Here is a 16,732-nt window from a genome sequence, read left to right on the forward strand (position 1 = left end):
CTGAATCGCGGGAGGAATTTGTTTCCTTGTCTACGTGACAGAACTGGCCTGCACGATCTTTAAGTTCAACCTTAGATTTTGTGAGGAACCTTGCTAAGGGCTGAGAAAACTAACATCTGAGTTTATTAGAACGGAGTGCAAAGAAAGAACAGAGAAGCTTTCATAAAAGGACCTAAGAGGTCCCACACTCCGATGCACAGAATTTACAGCACCTTATTTTTGCTATGTCATGGACTTTTGGTTCTGACTTCTAGGTTCTTTGTTATATTTCTAACAAGTGAGGTTCCTTATTGGCTAAAACACATCCAGATAAATGGGACAGAGTTACAGTAAAAGCTTTCTTAAAAAGAAAATTAAATGACTCAAATATACATATTCCCTTCACATAAAAGATGAGAATTCAAAAAGAAATGCTTAAAAATTCATAGAATACATTAACCCTTTTATGAAACTTTTGTTTCTAAGTGCATTTCCCTTTGATATCAACAAAATGACACTGCATACTAAAAATGATTTACCTATTACTACATCATGGCCATCAACCAAGCCAGCGGAGAAGAGCTCCTGAGAAACGCCATCTGCCGTATCTGTCCAAATATGAAATGAATATGTATTAGTAACCAAAAAAATCAGCAATCCAGTACAATGTAAAAAATACATTTTAATGTACAAAAATTACCCACATGTGTTTTAATTCAACAATTCAGATTCTATCCAGAGGAAAAATCATTGCCATGTAAAATTTGCATCTTGCTATCTATTCAACAGATGTTAGACAAAATTACTGTTTCAGTTTTGGTGAATCGAGAAAGTTTTGCACCTAGGCTACTGTCTAAATTAACCCTCATATGCACCTCCAAAAGTTATCCTGTAACTGGTTTCTGTTACAACTGCTTCTCTCTTTCCCTTCCTAGATCAACTCCAGCCAGCATCAATCCTTCTCTATCATTAGCAGCTACCAAGTCAGAATTTATGGCAAAAGTTGAAAAGGTAGCATTTGATATACCCTTAATTTGGTACAAACATCTATGTGTTTGTTGGACTATTAAATGAGAGATTTAAATTTAAGCTCTTAGGAAACTCCTTTAACATGACACTGATCACTTGACAGCAACTGATTGATAGCCTTAGAAAATATGGTTGAATAAAAGAATATAGTTCTCAGGGGTAAGTGACAGAAGTTAGCAATCTCACAAAGATGGGACCGCAGCAAGTGACTATGGCTGAGTTACTTAACTGAAAGGCTATGAATGAATATGGTAATAGTGAGAAGAAGTCTGCTTGAAGACCTTGTAAACAGAAATTGATAATCGGCCATGTGCTCAAAAGAACCATTATGAACCCCTAAGTTTTTCTAAGGGAGAGGACATGGTCCCCAGGGCCTTCTGACATTCTCACAAACACCCAAAATTGAAGCTGGATAAAAATAAACCAGCTCAGCAGCCAGTAACAACCTACATGGACGTTTGACTTTGTATCCTCTAACATCGGGGAGGACGTGAAAGTGTAGCTGCTGAAGCGAACAAGCCTGGAAGCTGAGCTGCCGCTTGCTGTGCCACCAGCTGCCCTCCACACAGGGTCTCTGTGCTTAATCTGTGCTTTAGGTGTTGTAACCATGTGTGTATGCACGCACACACGGGCATGTAAGTGGAGGCACAATTATCTTTCACAATTCTTGGGCTTTCAAAGGCTCAGCCCAGTGCCTGACACACAGTAATTACTCAGGAAACAAACTGTGGTGATGATGGAGCAGCCAAGATCATCCGAGACACATCTTACATTCCTGTATACTCTCCTTCTTTCTTTCATATGTGGCCTGAATTCCCAAATCTCCAATAAAAATTTGAGAGTCAATGTATATTCTTTGTACTTCCAAGAAATTGTGGATTCTATCATTTCATTCATTCCATTTCATAATGAGTAAAATAAAATAAAATGGAAAGGGGGAATAAATATATAGAGATCTTACTAAACTATAAAATTCCATATAAGGTAGACTTTTCTTGCCCTTACTGCTAGAAAACATCTTACAAAATTCTCTTCGGAACAAAATGATTCCCTACTATGAAACCTACGGTAGCATAATGAAAGGTTCTACTCTGAATGTGGTTTGGACTTAGAAAGTCGGCTAGAACATTCAGTCTCGCAATCTCCATCTTCCTGGGTGCAACCAGAAACTTCAGGGAAAGAAGCCTATTGAATTAAAGGGCTTACTAGGGCACACAGCAGGCAGTCATTACATTTCTATTGACTGATCATCTGTTAGAGCACCTAAATGTGTTACCATCACCTCCAAAGTACTGGTAAGTCTTGCACTTGAGTAAGGAGCTACAATCACAGAATGTAGTTAAAAATGGAATAATCAAAGACACATCGAGGGCTGGCACTCAAACAGAACCAAAGGAAATGACATTCACAAATGGCTAAAGTGCACAGCATCTCCTACTATCTTCAGGACTCCTAGGTACCAAATGAGTCATATTAAAATAGCAGATAGATCATGCTAGCTGGCCAAAAATGGAAATGCTCCATATTTGTGTGTGTGTGTGTGTGTGCGCGCGCGTGCCATTAAGCAGTTATTTTGTATGCACATAAGTAATACATCAGTAATAGGTTAGAACAGAAACATGAAGGCAATTGGTAATTTATTTTTCTTTAAGCTGCTTAACATTTCTGACGTGTAAACAAGTTAAATAACCGTATCTACTCTGGATTCCAGAGCATAGAGCGACATAATTAACACAAAGGGCTTGCCCTCAAAGGGGGACAGAGAATATTGGGTAGGTTTGAGTTATATATTGTAGCCCTATGTACATACTTCCGTGTCTATACAGCACAGACATAGTGCACTGTGGTGTACATGCATAGAAGTCTGGCGGACAATGTCTGAAATGCATTAGGCATCAGTAACCACAGAGGCACAGTGATGTATCCATGATGTTTCCGTTACTAACAGGCCTGTGCTCACTGCCCAGGGAAGGCCAGCCATCATCTAGAAGCTAATTCTATGGTTTCTGTCTGGGCAACAAAAGCAGAGACTCTGGATCTAACTAAGACAAACGAGGCTGCCAAAGCCAGCACAAAGGGCCAGGTAATGCTGATAGGGCTGTCTTATCACCAAATATCCTCCACTCAGAAATTCATTTCTTCATTAGTGCTTTAAATTAAAATTGATTTTTATTGCCACCGTCAATTTTACACAATCAGATGAAAAGAACAAACCTTAAAATAAGAATCTATTTTTTTACTTATTATACTTGAAGCATTTATTTTATAATTACCAGATTTTATCAATGCATTGACTGGTCAGTATTTTTATGTGTAGGTAGCTTTTTGATAACAGTAACCGGCACTGTACAGTTTCATAGACTGACTCTATAAACTGTCAAAGATGGATGTTCCTAGAAATATCAATCAGCAAATTCATTAGGGCCTTATTTACATTTATTTTGTAAAAGGTGCACCATATGTCAGTTTAATTCAAATATGAAGGGAATTAGTAGATCTCTGTGCTTACACGGGACTAGAGATCAGAGCTAGTGAGTCTATGAGCATGTGTGGCCCAGGAACATACTTTGACTGGCCATGTTTTTAAAAATCTGAACTCAAATGTATTTAGACAAAATGCTCTAGTTTCCTGAAGTCCCCACCGTTAACTCTGGCTCCTGTAAACATTTCAGTTTGTGTTTTTCAAGTAGTTAACCAATGTCACCCCAATTTTAAAAAATGTCTTGTAATTCACAGCTTGTGAAAGTTTAGAAAATACAATTTATTTATTAATCAAAATCTACATGGAGATCTAATACATAAAATAAATACAATGTTATTAACTTATCTATTAATACAATCAAATGTAGGAGTGTAATGTATTTTAGAAAGATATTCAATATAACCATCAAGGCTGTTTTCATGTACATAAAAATCCAAAACCAGAGGTCAAGGATAATAAAGCCTTAACATTTGCATCTTATTTACACTTTTGTTGGTTGTTTTGGTTATATACTACATAGTAAAAATAGCAATTTTTATTAAACAGTTAGTCTTGTGGTCTCTGAAGCCTGTTCATTTATGTTATTTATCCATTAATTAACCAAAATCACCTTTTGCCAGTGATAGACATACCACGAAATATGCCACGGTTCTATGCCTTCCAGGCATCCAGGAGCCAAAAAAGCAACCAGTCTAGTCTTTAAGCTGTTTTCATACTATTTAAAACATTAAAACTGTGTTCAGCTGCAATACTTGCATTATTCCTACCAAGCTTACCAGCTGTGCCTGCAACAAACAGAAGCCACAGACACTCCCCAACACAGACTCTGTGTAATCGGAACTGAGTACAGAGGCCAAGCATGTTACCTCTTGGCATGGTATCACTATTTGCTGCTCAGTCCTCATTAGAACTGCTACATGCTTCCCACTGCATTCATAATAATATCCTTTAGGGCCTGCATCACCACGCCAGTACTTCCCTTCATGGTTGAGCTAATGTGCTTAATTTATACAAACACACACACACCATGTAGCACATGCCACTGGAATTTATGTAGTCAGTAGTGGTTCAGTTTGGATTTCCTACAATAATCTTAAGTCCTTCCTTGCCTCTCTCCCTCCCTCCCTCTTTCCTCTCTTTTTAGAGAAAGTATTTCTTGAGTAACAAGTTATAAACATGCTTGTAACCAATTTCTGAAATGTTCTTTGTGGCAATAAAAAAATAATTCCAATTAAAACTCACCTCTTCCTGGAGTAAACTCAAACCGTATATCATTAAGTTCCTTTCTGGAGTTTCTGAAACACATAACAAAGTAGAACATTAATATATAATGAATAGAGTTTAATCAAACTAAAGGTATTATAATTTTTTGGAGATGTTACTAACATGTAGATAGCATTTTACAGTCTTGGGTTACCTCCAAATACTTCCTCAACTGAAAGTGATAGTTATGACAATAAAAGGAGATATTTGTTTGGTTTGATTGAATTCACCTTATATAAACCTGCTCATATCACAAAGTTTCAAAAATAAAATGTTCATTCTATAAATCTACACTAAATTAGTAATCTTAAATATAACTCATAATAGAAAATTTCAGAACTTTTAGTTAAAAATGATAGTCAAGATATTTTCCATCTTTTCATAATAGAAATTTTCAGACATTTCTATGTTAGAATAAATGATATTCAATACATTTTTCATATTTTTCTGAGAAAACAGTATTTTACCAAATTATCTTTTAAACAGAAACAAATAAGATAGTTATGGCAATAAAGTTCATAAGAGCACAACACATGAAATCATGCAACAAAATGCCCCAAATAAGGTATGTGTTTTGTTAAATATTTAAAAATCTAAATAGTAGGGGACTTCTGAATGTTGTGAAATTACCCATTGAATATATAAAACGTCATTTAAGTAAATATAAAACACTTACATAAAACTATAATATATACATACTGGGTAAAGAAAAAGTAGTTTACAGTTATAAATTCATGAAACAGCTTATTCTTGTTTTATTATTATATTATTTTCTATACGAACAACTGTAAACCTGTTTTCCCCCACCCTGTGTAGATTCAATCAAAAAATTAAGTGACACAGGAATTATGGAACAAGTAGCTAAGATGTGAGTTTTCCATTCATATTATTTTCAAAAAATGATAATAAGCAGAAATGAGCTATAATTAGAATGGTTTTAGATGTTCATAAGAACACTTAAATGTTACAACTAACTCAACGGATGCTAAATTAAAGTTAATAAAAACATCTTAAAAACTGCAGTAGAAAATATGAAATAGTAACATCTGTAAGCACATACCTACTTGCTCAGTTGCCTATGGTGTCCGAGACAGACACAGCAACAGCCTGAATAACCATCCCTAAATACTCCAGTGCCTGAAGTCTCATCAAATCCTGTTTAGTACTCCAGCCTTGGTACTCTAAAACTATGGGTGCTATCTCCTGGTCTCTGTCCTACCACATCCTACCACACTAAGCATAAGGAGACCCAGAAAGATAATAAAGGCATGTTACGGACTTGCGAGAAAGACCTTCTCCCCAGTGCCTAGGAAGCTGGCCCATGTCTAACACCCTTCCACAAAGAGAGAAGTAAAGAGTCAAGAAATCAAGGGATGCCTAAGCCCAGGCCACAGGCATAAGAACATCAAACAACTCTGCATCTCCTTTCAGGCTCTCTGAGATAGAACGGGACTACGAGACATCAGCAATTCCTGCAGCTGTGCTCCTTTTCCTCCTGAGAATCTGAACACTGAAAAATTCTGAACTCACTAAAAGAAAAAAGAAAAAAAAACAACACATGAATGACACCTGAAATTGCAGACAACTGTGGATGGTTCAGAGAGCATCTTGCACCCTGGAATAAGCAACCCTACTCTTGAGGTGGAGCATGCCAAGAACATCAGTGCCTGAGGAAAGACAGTTTGCATGCTGGATTGTTTGAACAGCCTAAATTTGGTACCAAAGTACCATATAGTTACATACTGCTTTCATATATATAAGCAGTTCTCAAATATTTTTTTAACTATGCTTTATTAATTATGCTGTTACAGTTATCCCAATTTCTTTTCCCTTTGTTCACCTCCACCCAGTGACCCCCCTCCCTCCAGTTGTCCCCCCATTAGTCCATGCCCATTGGTTGTGCATATGGTTCTTCTCAACATCTTCCTGTCTACTACACTCTCTCCTACTATGCTTCCTAATTCCTGTACCATCTCCCTCCCTCCCCCTTTCCCCCTCCCTGCTGACCTTCCCCCAATATGTTCCCCATACCTATAATTCTTTTTCCACTCTCGTTGCCTACTTAGTTTGCCTTTGTTTTGATTTCATTTTAATGTTCATAGTTTTGATCGTCTTTCTCCTAAACGAGTCCCTTTAACATCTCATATAACAGTGGTTTGGGTCTGATGAACTCCTTCAGTTTTACTTTATCCTGGAAATACTTTCTCTGCCCTTCTATCCTGAATGACAGTTTCACTGGATAGAGTAATAGTGGTTGTAGGTTTTTGCTTTTCATTACTTTGAATATTTTTTGCCAGTCCCTTCTTGCATACAGAGTTTCTTTTGAGAAATCAGTTGATAGTCTTATTGGGACCCCTTTGTATGTAATTCTCTTCTCTCTTGCTGCTTTTAAGATTCTCTCCTTATCCTTAATTTTTGACATTTTGATTATAATGTGTTTTGGTGTGGTTCTCCCTGGGTCCAGTTTTTTTGGAACTCTCTGTGCTTCCTGGACCTATAAGTCTATTTCCTTCCCCAAGTTAGGGAAGTTCTGCTTCATTATTTTTTCATATAATTTTTCAATTTCTAGTTCTTCTTCTTCACCTTCTGGCAACCCTATGATTCAGATATTGGCCTGCTTATACCTGTCCGATAAGTTTCTGAGCCTCTCCTCATTTTCCTCTTTTTGTTTCCTCTTTCTGCACTGATTGACTGTTTGTTCCTTCCCTATGTTCCGATTTGTTGATTTGATCCCTGGTTTTCTTTCCCTCACCACTAGTTTCATATGTACTTTTGTTCATTTCAGCAGGACTAGCCTTCACTCCTTCCCTGTCTTGTTTAATATCTGCTGTTAGGTCTGTAAGCATTTTTACAACCAGAGCTCTGAACTGTGCCTCAGAAAGATTTCCTGTCTGCTGCTTTGTTTAGATATTTGCTGTCTGGTCAGCTGAGTCACCGGGATCTCTATCATGATCTGTGCCATCCTGAAAGTTTTGTGTTTACCTTTGCTTCCTGGGCAGGACTGTCACACCTCCTACGCTATATGGTGCGGAGCCCCATGCACTTGTCACAACCGGGTGACCCTCCTCACCACACTATGGCGTTTTGTGTGGGGGCGGGGGTCCAAGATGGATTCTTACTGTTTACTCTCTGCTGAGAGACTGGGAGCCTTCTCCTCCGTCCCCACACCCTCTGGGCCTTCACAATCCGAGGCAATGGGGGTCTGCCTTCCCTGGCATTGAAATTGCAAGCCGACGGGTCTGGTCTGCAGCCAGGGGTGCTCCACAGGTGATTCTTGCCTCCCCTTAAATATGGGTGTTTGTGCTTACTGCCGTCCTGCCACCATCGCCACTGCTGCTGCCATCAGCACAGCTTGACCTCTCCTCCCCGGCTTCGCCCCTCCTACGCATCCAGATGAGCACCACCTCTTTATAACTTCATATGTTGGACTTCCACTTATTTTCTGGAACTTCTGTTTATTTCTGGTTTTGCGGTAGTTGTAGTCCTTCTTAGTTGTAGAGGGAGACAGAGCGTGTCAGTCTAGGCCTCCATCTTGGCCGTAAGTCTCCTGTGTGTATTTGCCTCTGTGTCTTAGGTAGAGCTGTCGCTAAATTTTTTGTTCTTAGAACCTCTTTCCAGTCTTAGAAAGTATTAAGAACCCCTGAGGAGCTTTTGTTTATATTGATTATATCTATCAAGATCTATTGTATTGGAAATTAAAACTGATAAATTTTAAAATGCATATTACCTGATTTGAAAATGACACTGACCCATCATATGATAATGTAAAAATTTTTTATGAAAAATTACTTTACTTACCAAAAGAAAAACAAATCAGTAAAGAGAGTGCATTGTTTTCTATTTTTGTAAACCTCTTTAACGTCCTGCTTAAGATGGCTGGAATCTTATATTTCCTTCTGTATTCGATCTGTTGCAATATCACACATATCAGTAGCCAGCCACTGAGAAATTTCACTGTATATGTGTGAAAGAATGACAGTAACAGGCAAATAATTTCTTAATATCGTCATAAAAATAGCTTTGACCTCATGGACTCCTTGAAAGGCTCTCAAGGATTGCTAGGGATCATAGGACCACACTTTCAAGAAACACTGTTATCAAATCTCATTTTATACCACAATCAACCTTTGAGGTATACAAACTAGGTATTACCTGTTTTCCTTTTTTTGTTGTTTTTTGGGGTGTTTTTTTTTGTTTTGTTTTGTTTTGTTTAAAATACATTCATGGCTTTTCTAAGTTTACAAATCTGATGAGTGGCAGAGTGAGGACCAAGGCTTTTATATTGGAAATACCTAATACAAACAGAAATCCCCGATTCCTTTCATTTTTGAGGGAAAGAAAATCACATTCCCCAAGATTTTATGTTACATAGAAAGATCAGCAAGTATTCATTTATCTAATAGCCTTGGTTTTGTGTGCTGTATATCAGCAAAGGTTGGATTAGAACTAAAACTATCCAATATGAAAAAAGGGCACCAAAAAAAGCTAGTACTTACATTGCCTTAATAATGAAATGACAGAAGAATAAAAACATGAAAAGGAATTTGGTTTGATGCTTCTGTATGTCATTGTTCTTTTCCTTCCATTAATCCTGTCTAAATTATTTTGTTCTACTAAGGCCATAAGAAGAGAGTTATAAGGACTGTACTTAGAATATCTAAAGGCACACCCTGACTCTTTAAATGTTAATACCACAAAAGTAATATCCAACGCCCATAATCTGTTATCTACATCAACAGTGGCTCAAGTTATAGAGGTTGCCTAGTCAAGTCACCCTTTTATGACACTGAACCTAAAATACCCACCACTGAAAAGATCACCATGATTGATTGTGAGTAGTAGACATCCCATCAGGATGAAATGTCTTTGGGAAAATGCCTAATTGGATCTAACTATTGAAGGTCATCCTTTTATAAAGGATTAATCTTTTCAGACTCATACTTAACACCTTTAATTGAAAGTACATTTACCTTAATTGATATGGCACAGGGTATCCTTGCTTTCAAGGAAGCTGAACACAGGTACCATTTAAGGCCAGAAACTATAATAAATCTGTGTAATTCAGTAGAGGAAACATTAAAAACTTAAGAGTAACAGGTCACCTTTGAAAACTTTTATTAAAAATCCCCAAACCTTAAAAAACAACAACAAACACTTGAATTTGGTAAGGCATAGCCCCTTATTTCTCATTGTATATATGTACTGCATCACAAATGCAAAGCCTACAGGGCTCAGGTAAGAAATATTTTTTAAATAGGTGATACTATTACATGGTTTAAAAATAAAAAAGTATGACAGGATATTGTGTAAAAACTAGCTCTCCAACTCCTGCCACTCAGCTACCAGGCAGCTCTCAAAGCGGAGCTCAGTGCTATAGGCCCTCTCTGCACCCTCCCTGAGAGCTTTTATGCATAAACAAACAGATGTACACACACGGTTCTCTCTGTTTAATAAAGATGGCAGTGGACTATGCCCACTGTGCTGCACTTGCCTTTTTTTCAAAATTCAATAATATACATGGAATGATTTATCCATATTGGTTCATGGAGAGTGTTTGCATGCCTTATTTATAGCTATACAGTATGCCACTGCAGGCTATATCCTTTTTAAAAGCCAGTTCCCATTCTACAGATTATTTGTAGTCTCTCATTAGTATAAACAATGCTTCAATGAATAGCCTTGTTCTTATGCCATTTTGCAAATATAGTATAAAAGCAAATTTCTAGAAGCAAACTGCTTGATCAAAGGACCTATGCATTTGCAATTTGATAAATACTGTCAAATTTCCCTTCATTTAAGTTGTACCGATTTACACCCTCAGAAGCTATTTGTAAGCACCACTGTACGAACTTCAAATGAGTTAAAGCAGGAAATGTACTTTAAAGAAAAAAAAACAAAAACAAAAAACCATGGAGATGGGGGAACTCTGCCAGCTGAAAAGCTTATCAGCCATTTAAGGGGGGTCACTACTACTCAGGACCAGCTGGTTGGGCCAGTAGGAGTGTGGGCTCAGTTGTATCAAATAAATATTGCTGTGGCCATGCAGAGTGTAAAGTTCAGAGATGCAGACTGTCGGTTTTTCTTCCTGCTCTTTCGGTTCATCTGCAAGGGACACAGTGACCACTCAGACGAGGCAGCTGGCTATGAGTGTGGTGACAACAAACACACAGGTGCACATGTAACCCTTTCTGGTGGTACAGGTGCAAAAGGCCTGTGCAGTAGACAGACATGTCTGACAGGATATAGCATTTTTCTGCACCTCTTAATACACCCTGTCAGGACAATATGGCAGAACTATCGCTCCTGGAGGGCTCTGGAGGCAAAATGCCTGCTGAGGACTATTTGCATTCTCCAGCTCCACACTGATTGCCCAAGCCAACCAATGCGGGGGGTGGGGGGTACACACCCTAAGAACCAGATGTCGACAAAGGGTATCATAAAGTGTAACTGTGCACTGCATACCCTCCATCACAGGGGTGTTGTCAAATGAGGTTAAAAGTCAACCATTTTCCCAACCTCAGGGGAGGGATGCAGTTGGGGTAACATTGCCCATGAAACCTGCAAGGTAGGTACAGTGTTTCCCAGAGATCCAGAGGTGGCCCCTCCCTCCTTAGCAGATGAGGATTTTCTTAGCTAACAAGTGCTTTTCTTGCTGACTTCCACCTGATTCCAGGCCAGGGGGAAGCTGTTGGTGTCCAAGGAATTCCAGGGGGACTCCCACATACTCCTGGAATATTCTCCCACTATTGGAACTGGATGGGGATCTTCCAAACAGGCTGGACCAGGAAACAGGACTACATTTTTAGTTCAGCTTGCATCTTTCCTACTCTTGGAACGAAGTCCTTTCCCACAGGTTTAGGAAGAGAGATAGGACTGCAGTTCCCACTGAGTGAGCTGGGCATTTGCCTCCATACCAGGAGGCAGCCAGGTGCAGAACGAGGCAATAACGTGAGCTGTGCAGACAGAGGTCTGTGTTCAAATCCAGTTGCTACTTACATGGCCTCTGTAATCTGTTTCCTCAACTGTGAGATGGAAAAATAAAAATTAATAGGATGTGGTATCTGCTGGTACATATTCAGTGCTTCACAGAGGTAATTTCATTCCATGCTGGAAACAACCCTGGAAATAAGGACGACTGGGATCCCCCATTCTTTTACGGATGAGGATTAGGAAAGGGAAAGGATGCATCGAAAACATGTTTCTGGACAGCAGATCAGAATTAAATGTAGAACCTGATAAATGTTACCCACTCTCTCCTGCAGGCCGGAGCCCTCACCGAGCCGGCATCGGCCCCGCCCTGCACTCCTGCAGGTGTTCCTAACTTGTCTTTCCACATTCAAGCAGTGCAGCCAGCCAGCTTGTTCCCCAGGGATCTGATCATGTCACTCCTTTGCTGAAAGACTCCATTTCTCGCCCTTATTCTTAACACAAAATTCAAAATGTGATCCTCCAGGACCTGCTTCTGCCTGTCTGCCTACCCTCATCTCTTCCATGCGAACCCCTGCTCACCTGGCCTCCTTTCCCAAACATAAACTTGCAAAGAATACTTTGAATGGAGCAGAGAAGTCAAAACCCTGCCAGGAGTGGGTTCAGGAGATCATGGTAGAAAAGGAATTGAAGTGGGGGCAATTCTTTTGAGACGTTCATCTGTAAGGGGATGAAGAGAATAGTTGTAACGAGGTAAAGAGAAGGCTTTTAAACGATGGGAGGAAAGAAACATATGTGCCAGTAAAACACAGCTAGTAAAGAGGAAAATAGATGACAAGGGAAGGAACAGAAGATCTCTTCTGGAAGAGCCAGTTGCTCCCCCAGCTTGGAAATTTGTCACTCTCAGCCTCTCAGAGACCTGGCTGTGTCTTTCTGGGGAGACCAGGAAAGGAGGCATGGGCGCCAGAAGAGGGTGAGCCCCTTTCCTGTTTGCTATCCTAGCCGCTAGTTCTGTGCTCAATGTGGTACAAATATAATCGTATGGTTATTACTTTAATGCCCGTCTCATCCACTAGACAATGAGTTCCAAAAGACGAAGACCCTCAGATTGCCTGTTCACTGTTCTTCCCCTCAGCATCCAGCAGTGGCCTAGGGAACACACAGATATAGTATTTGTTGAATGAGTCAATACATGAATAAATGAATGGATGAAGAGTTTACAAGTCACGGCCTCCGTGATGTCACCTTTTTCCGGTCGTCCCCAGTTCCCTAGCTGCCCTTTCTCTGTCTGCCTGTCCCTTCAGTGCTAATGTTCATTCTCCACCATCTCATTCTCTCCCTGGATGATGGAGTCCAAGGCCCTGACTCAAAGCCAGGTACTGCTCCGCAGCATCTCCATGCGACGTCTGAACAGACACGAGGAAACTCACCATATCCAAAATAGAACACATCATTTTTCCTTTCAAATGCACTTTCTTCCTTTGCTCCCTGTGGCAGTAAATGGTGGTAACAGCCAACTAGCATGACTTGTGAGTTATATTCCCTTCCCTTAAGATTTCTCAAATCATCAACTTCTCTTAAACTCTACTATTACTACTGACCCAGGACAGATCACCATTATCTGCCAAAGATGAGAAGAAAAGATTTAATGAACAAAGGCTACTTTATCCACACTCATGGACCCCAACCATATGCACCTGGAGAAGTGAAAGAGGAACTGCAAAAGGAAAAGGGCCTTAAAATGTGACGGGGCCTATTGTTCAGGGTAATCTTTGACAGATGAATGTGTTGTAGCCCAGGAAGAAAACTGTTGGGCTTTGAGACGTGAAAAATGATGCCACTATAATAGTAAGTTGAAGGACACATAAGGCCAGAAACAAAGAAATCAGTAACAGTAAAAACAAGCTTCGTGTGGCCCTGCAGGTGGCTGGCTGCTCTGTCGCCGTGTTTATGCTCAGTTCTGGGCCTCCTAGAGCTGGGTCTCGGAGTCAGCTAACCAAGCTGCCTCAGACCTGGAGACTCTTGCCAGTTGACTGGTCCGAGGAGCTCGACTGCGATTCAGCCACTCAGCAGCAGTGATGTTCTCTTGGCCACTTCACCTCTTTAACCTTCAGTTTCTTCCACAGGAAAAAGGGGGTGAGCTGTGTGAAAACACTGTGCGGACCCCCTCACATCGCTGTTTGGCATTACGATGTCATATTTTGAGGTGCACAGAAGTAGGGGGAAGTCATGGTTCTGGTCCTTAAAGAGCTTACAATTTCCCCAGAGAATGACAGCTGACATGTGTAAAACTACCAGGAAGACCCTGACTTACATAAGCGCTTAAAAATAGTAGTCAAGAAAGAAATACTAGGCTAATTCAGAGAAAGGAGCATTTCTCCCCTCACTTTATTCATCCTCCACATTTCTGTCAAATTCATCTTCTCTGAGATAAAGAAAGGTCCAATCATGGAATCATGGAATTTCACAACTAGAAGGGGCCCAAGAGGTCACCTAATCCATTTCCCTCATTCCATAAGTGAAGAAACCAAAGCCAAAGAGATTAGTGGCTTAAGATTACACAGCTGGTTAATTCACGCCACACTTTATAAATACTTAATTGATCTACTAGGTATCCGGACTATCCTCAGAGCCATTAATAGCAGAAACAATACCCAAACGTGGAACAAACCCTTCTAGATGACAGCTTTCTAATCTCAATTGCTGGTTCCCAAAATGCAGGCAGGGTGAACTGAAGGGCAGCCTCTAAAGAAAGAACCCCCGACACAATGAGGTACTGCACGCAGTGGGAGATGTTACAGAGGAGAATGTGTTTTGCATCAATTGCTGTGGTGGCAGGAATAAAAGGCGAGAGCCATTGCTGTGCCCATCTAACCGCGCTCTGAAGCCCTGCCCGAAACGGAAAGTCTCCGGAAGTCTACATCTCCATCTACCATGAGCCATATGCTCCGAGAGTGTGTGAACAACTCAGTCATAGGCTCCCCCACCCCCAACCCTGGCCTTGTATTTGACTTGCCTCAAAAGAGCTTAAAAAGTGATAATGAAGATTCCTTTCAGCGCTGTAGTCCCAGACACCCAGAAATATGCCTATGACCTAGAAATTACTGTAACTTTGTAGCATCCAGAATTCTAGTCTGTACCAAGCCATGCAGCATCACATGACCATGATCAGTGTCAAACCGATCAGAAGGACCTCTTGTTGTTCCCTTTAACAACAACAACAAAGAGCAGGGACTGACATACATATGTACATACGTGCACACACAAAAAAAACTTTTTTTCTTCAAAAAAGGTATCTGGACATAACTTAAACAATTTGACCTTACACACTGGTTGTCTCCAGGGTTTTCTGCAACTAAACCCTCAGGCTTAGAGACTCGGATGCATCTCCTCGGCTATCAGGCAGCGTGAGGGACCCTCAGATATGTAAGCTGCAGGGAGCAATCTGGTTGCATATGATTTCACACAGCTGATAGCTAAATTAGGTACATGTGCAGAGCCCCCCCTCCAGAGAAATTGACACTCTGTAAAATGTTGATACCCATGAATAAATCACATGCAAAAATATTATCATAAATGTCTTTACTGTCTACAAAAAAAAAAAAAAAAAAAAAAGTAGTTTCACCAAACTAAGTTAAGTGTTTTTACCTTTAACAGAAACTTTTTGAAAATCCCCATGCCTGCCAGGAGGAAGGCATGGCTGTTTCCTCTCCCTTACTCTCCCACTCTCCAACCTAAACAAACATGTTTATTTTTTGTTCTAGCACATGCTTTGGAAAATCATCTCAAGATACAAGAAAGTGGAAACAGTAATAATATAAATACACATGACCTACCATCCAGAACTTTTGAAATGGTAACATGTTGTCATATTTACTTCAGAACTTAGTACATAAATTTTTAATATTGTTTTACTTACACAATACAAAATTAATTGTGTTATATCCCAGCTGTGGCAAATCATGAGTGAACAGATTACTATAGAAGGGCTCTGCTTCCTGTCAGGATAACAGAACTGTATTTTCATGGGTAGCAGTCCTTTTTAGCATTTAGAATGTCCTTTCAATATATTTACTGAACTAATTTTCTACATGTAGGATGAAAAGAAAATGGAGTGGCAAAATAAAAACTATAAACATATGTACAGCTGGTAGGAGCAGAAACATGGCTAATCCAAGTTCACATTTTTTAGCAGCAGGAAAATGGTTAAGTACACTTATCTGTCAGGGGTTTTTGTGTATGTCTCCTGATAGAAACCTACTGACAGAAATACAGAAGCAGGCTTCATTAGCAGCATTTGTGCTTGCAAGTTTGCAGTGTGTTAGGACTTACTGCAGAAAACCAGACCCGTTGATGTTTCCATGATGGATAGCTCTCTTCAACACATCACACTCCCAAGTCAACATGCCGAGTCCATTATACTTAAAATGAAAATGCGTCTCTAAGCAATGGATTCAATAAATGTCCATTTGGGCTCTAGATATCATGTTATAGTTGGTATATTCATACAGACCAATACATTATATGGCAAGGTGGTTGGTGCTGCACATATTTACAGATTCCAGGATGAGTAAATTTTCAAGATAATGGAAGTTAGCTTCCTTGCCAACAATTTATTTGCTTTAATTCATGCAAAAAATAAGTAGCTTCAAAATTAAACCAAATATATAAGTGAACATTTGATCGTTATAAATAACAGAAATTAAAGAGAATGGTAAAAGAGATACTATACAGACTAGAGATATCAATGACTCCCACTGAGCACTGAATTGAGCTTTATTTGCATCTAAGGAAAAAGTAGTGGGGGATATTGCGTGATACAGTTCTTACTTTATCAAAAAAGAAACATGCAAGACAAAACATTTTCCCCCTTGGCATTAACGCCAAGGAGAAACTTTTTATGGAAGCCACTTTATAAGAGACACTGAGTAATGTCTTCAACTCTGTGTTGCAAAAGATAGAAACTTTTTCATATAAATGTCTTCAACTATGTGGTGCAAAAGACAGGGATTTTTTTCTCCAATGTGCTGAAGGCACAATATTAAATCTTAC

General features: G+C 39.6%; 1 protein-coding gene across 1 annotated transcript in view; it reads right to left on the reverse strand.

Annotated features, from left to right (window-relative positions):
- The window catches only part of STK39 (serine/threonine kinase 39), a 263,934-nt gene that overhangs the window by 53,563 nt on the left and 193,639 nt on the right, over window positions 1–16,732 (reverse strand). Inside the window, exons 15-16 of the mRNA XM_090280486.1 lie at window positions 4,733–4,785; window positions 519–587 (exon numbers count right to left, since the gene is read on the reverse strand). Coding sequence (XP_090136612.1) covers window positions 519–587; window positions 4,733–4,785 — 122 coding nt within the window. The remainder of the gene's footprint in view (window positions 1–518; window positions 588–4,732; window positions 4,786–16,732) is intronic.

This window comes from Furipterus horrens, unplaced genomic scaffold, assembly GCF_987537825.1.
Source record: "Furipterus horrens unplaced genomic scaffold, mFurHor1.1.pri manual_scaffold_1, whole genome shotgun sequence".
NCBI lineage: Eukaryota > Metazoa > Chordata > Mammalia > Chiroptera > Furipteridae > Furipterus > Furipterus horrens.